The 1,427-nt window shown below is 39.1% G+C and overlaps 1 protein-coding gene across 1 annotated transcript; it reads right to left on the reverse strand.

The window, feature by feature from the left end:
• Positions 1–252: 252 nt before the first annotated feature.
• LOC112505525 (CASP-like protein 5B2) lies at positions 253–694 on the reverse strand (the record flags this gene model as incomplete). The annotated part of the gene is made up of 1 exon (XM_025109421.1): positions 253–694. A coding segment is annotated over one exon (204 nt), but the record flags the coding sequence as incomplete, so codon positions are not given.
• Between the last annotated feature and the right edge of the window lie 733 nt (positions 695–1,427).

A 1,427-nucleotide genomic window follows, 5' to 3' on the forward strand; every position in this document is an offset into this window, starting at 1 on the left:
TTGGAATCCATATATTTGGTTCCATATATATAATTTCAAAATTGTAGTATAATAATGATAAATGACCAATATATCCTTTTATGGCATTTTCCTATATGTTCACCTGTGATAACTCTAGACCATCCATGGTCACCCAGGGTATTTGTCGGTTCGTGTAAGCTGGCGCAGAAACCACGGTTACCCAAAAAAAACCGCAATTAAAAACCATGTTTGAAGTTCATAGAACACCACCAAGATCAATTGGTTCAAGCATCAACAAACCGCCATCGTGCTTGTCTACAACACATAAACCATCATTTTCATTTCCAGTCGGGAGTTCGGATGTTCATTTTGAAGGTACAAACCAATGACAAAACACAGGATTGACAAATACAATGCTGCAGGATCAAAATTTGAATAATTCTTAACAACCGAAATACACACACGAGTTAAGCAAGAACTTTTTTTTCACGGAAAACAGGTGAACGGATGGCCGGTCAGCGATGGTTGGTTAAGCAGAGGCTAATAACCAAAACATAACATGAGAAGATATGGCAATAAAGAACCATGTTATGAAAGCCATAGCTATTGAGATCTCAAATCTGTTGCATGGGAGATGCATTTTAGAGTTGTTGCAGAAATGCAAGTCTCTTGCGTATAGTACCACGATCCCAGCTGATGAACAAGCAGCCGCGAGGGACAAAGTAGCCGTCACCTGCATTTTACATGAAATTAGCATGCTTCAATCTAACACTAATGCACCGGATTCCATCAGAATTTTGCAATTAAGTGTGCTTGGACGAGAGTAATACTAGGAGGGTGAACCTGGGAAGTCTTCACGGTGCACCCCAGACCCTACCTAAGACTAATGCACCGGACTTTGTTAGAACTTCGCAATTAAGCGTGCCTGCACGAGAGTAGTACCAAGAGGGTGAACCTGCGGAAGTCGCCATGTTTCACCCTAGACCCTACCTCTGTGTGGGGAATACTGGTCCGTTTGGTTTGGTTTTATAAAAGCTCCAACAAATATCAGCTACTAATAGTGCCTATTACCACATGTAACACATAGATGAAATATTGAAGACCATATCTCCACCAATGGTTGTTACCAAGTACTTGTTAGCATGTTCTTTTAATATTATCAAATTTGTCAAACCGAAAATTGGCTAGACATAAGTGAAAACCTAATAGGACAATTGCAGATGCACTCCACATTCGAGATCCATTTTATTTATCATAACAAGAAAAGTACAGGGAGATTAATGATGATATCATTTGTATAATATGACCAATGTGGCTTAATTGGCAACATACCTTAGAAGTTAACTGTAAATTAACACTAAAGTTGAACGTTATTTTGTGGGACGGGTGACAATAAACGACTGTCCGTCACAATTTAGGGCACAAGAGATAGCATATACAGGAAATTAGTGTAGCAAAAATGTGAA

Source organism: Cynara cardunculus, unplaced genomic scaffold (genome assembly GCF_001531365.2).
Source record: "Cynara cardunculus var. scolymus isolate 2C unplaced genomic scaffold, CcrdV1 Un_Scaffold_11740, whole genome shotgun sequence".
In the NCBI taxonomy this organism is placed as follows: Eukaryota; Viridiplantae; Streptophyta; class Magnoliopsida; order Asterales; family Asteraceae; genus Cynara; species Cynara cardunculus.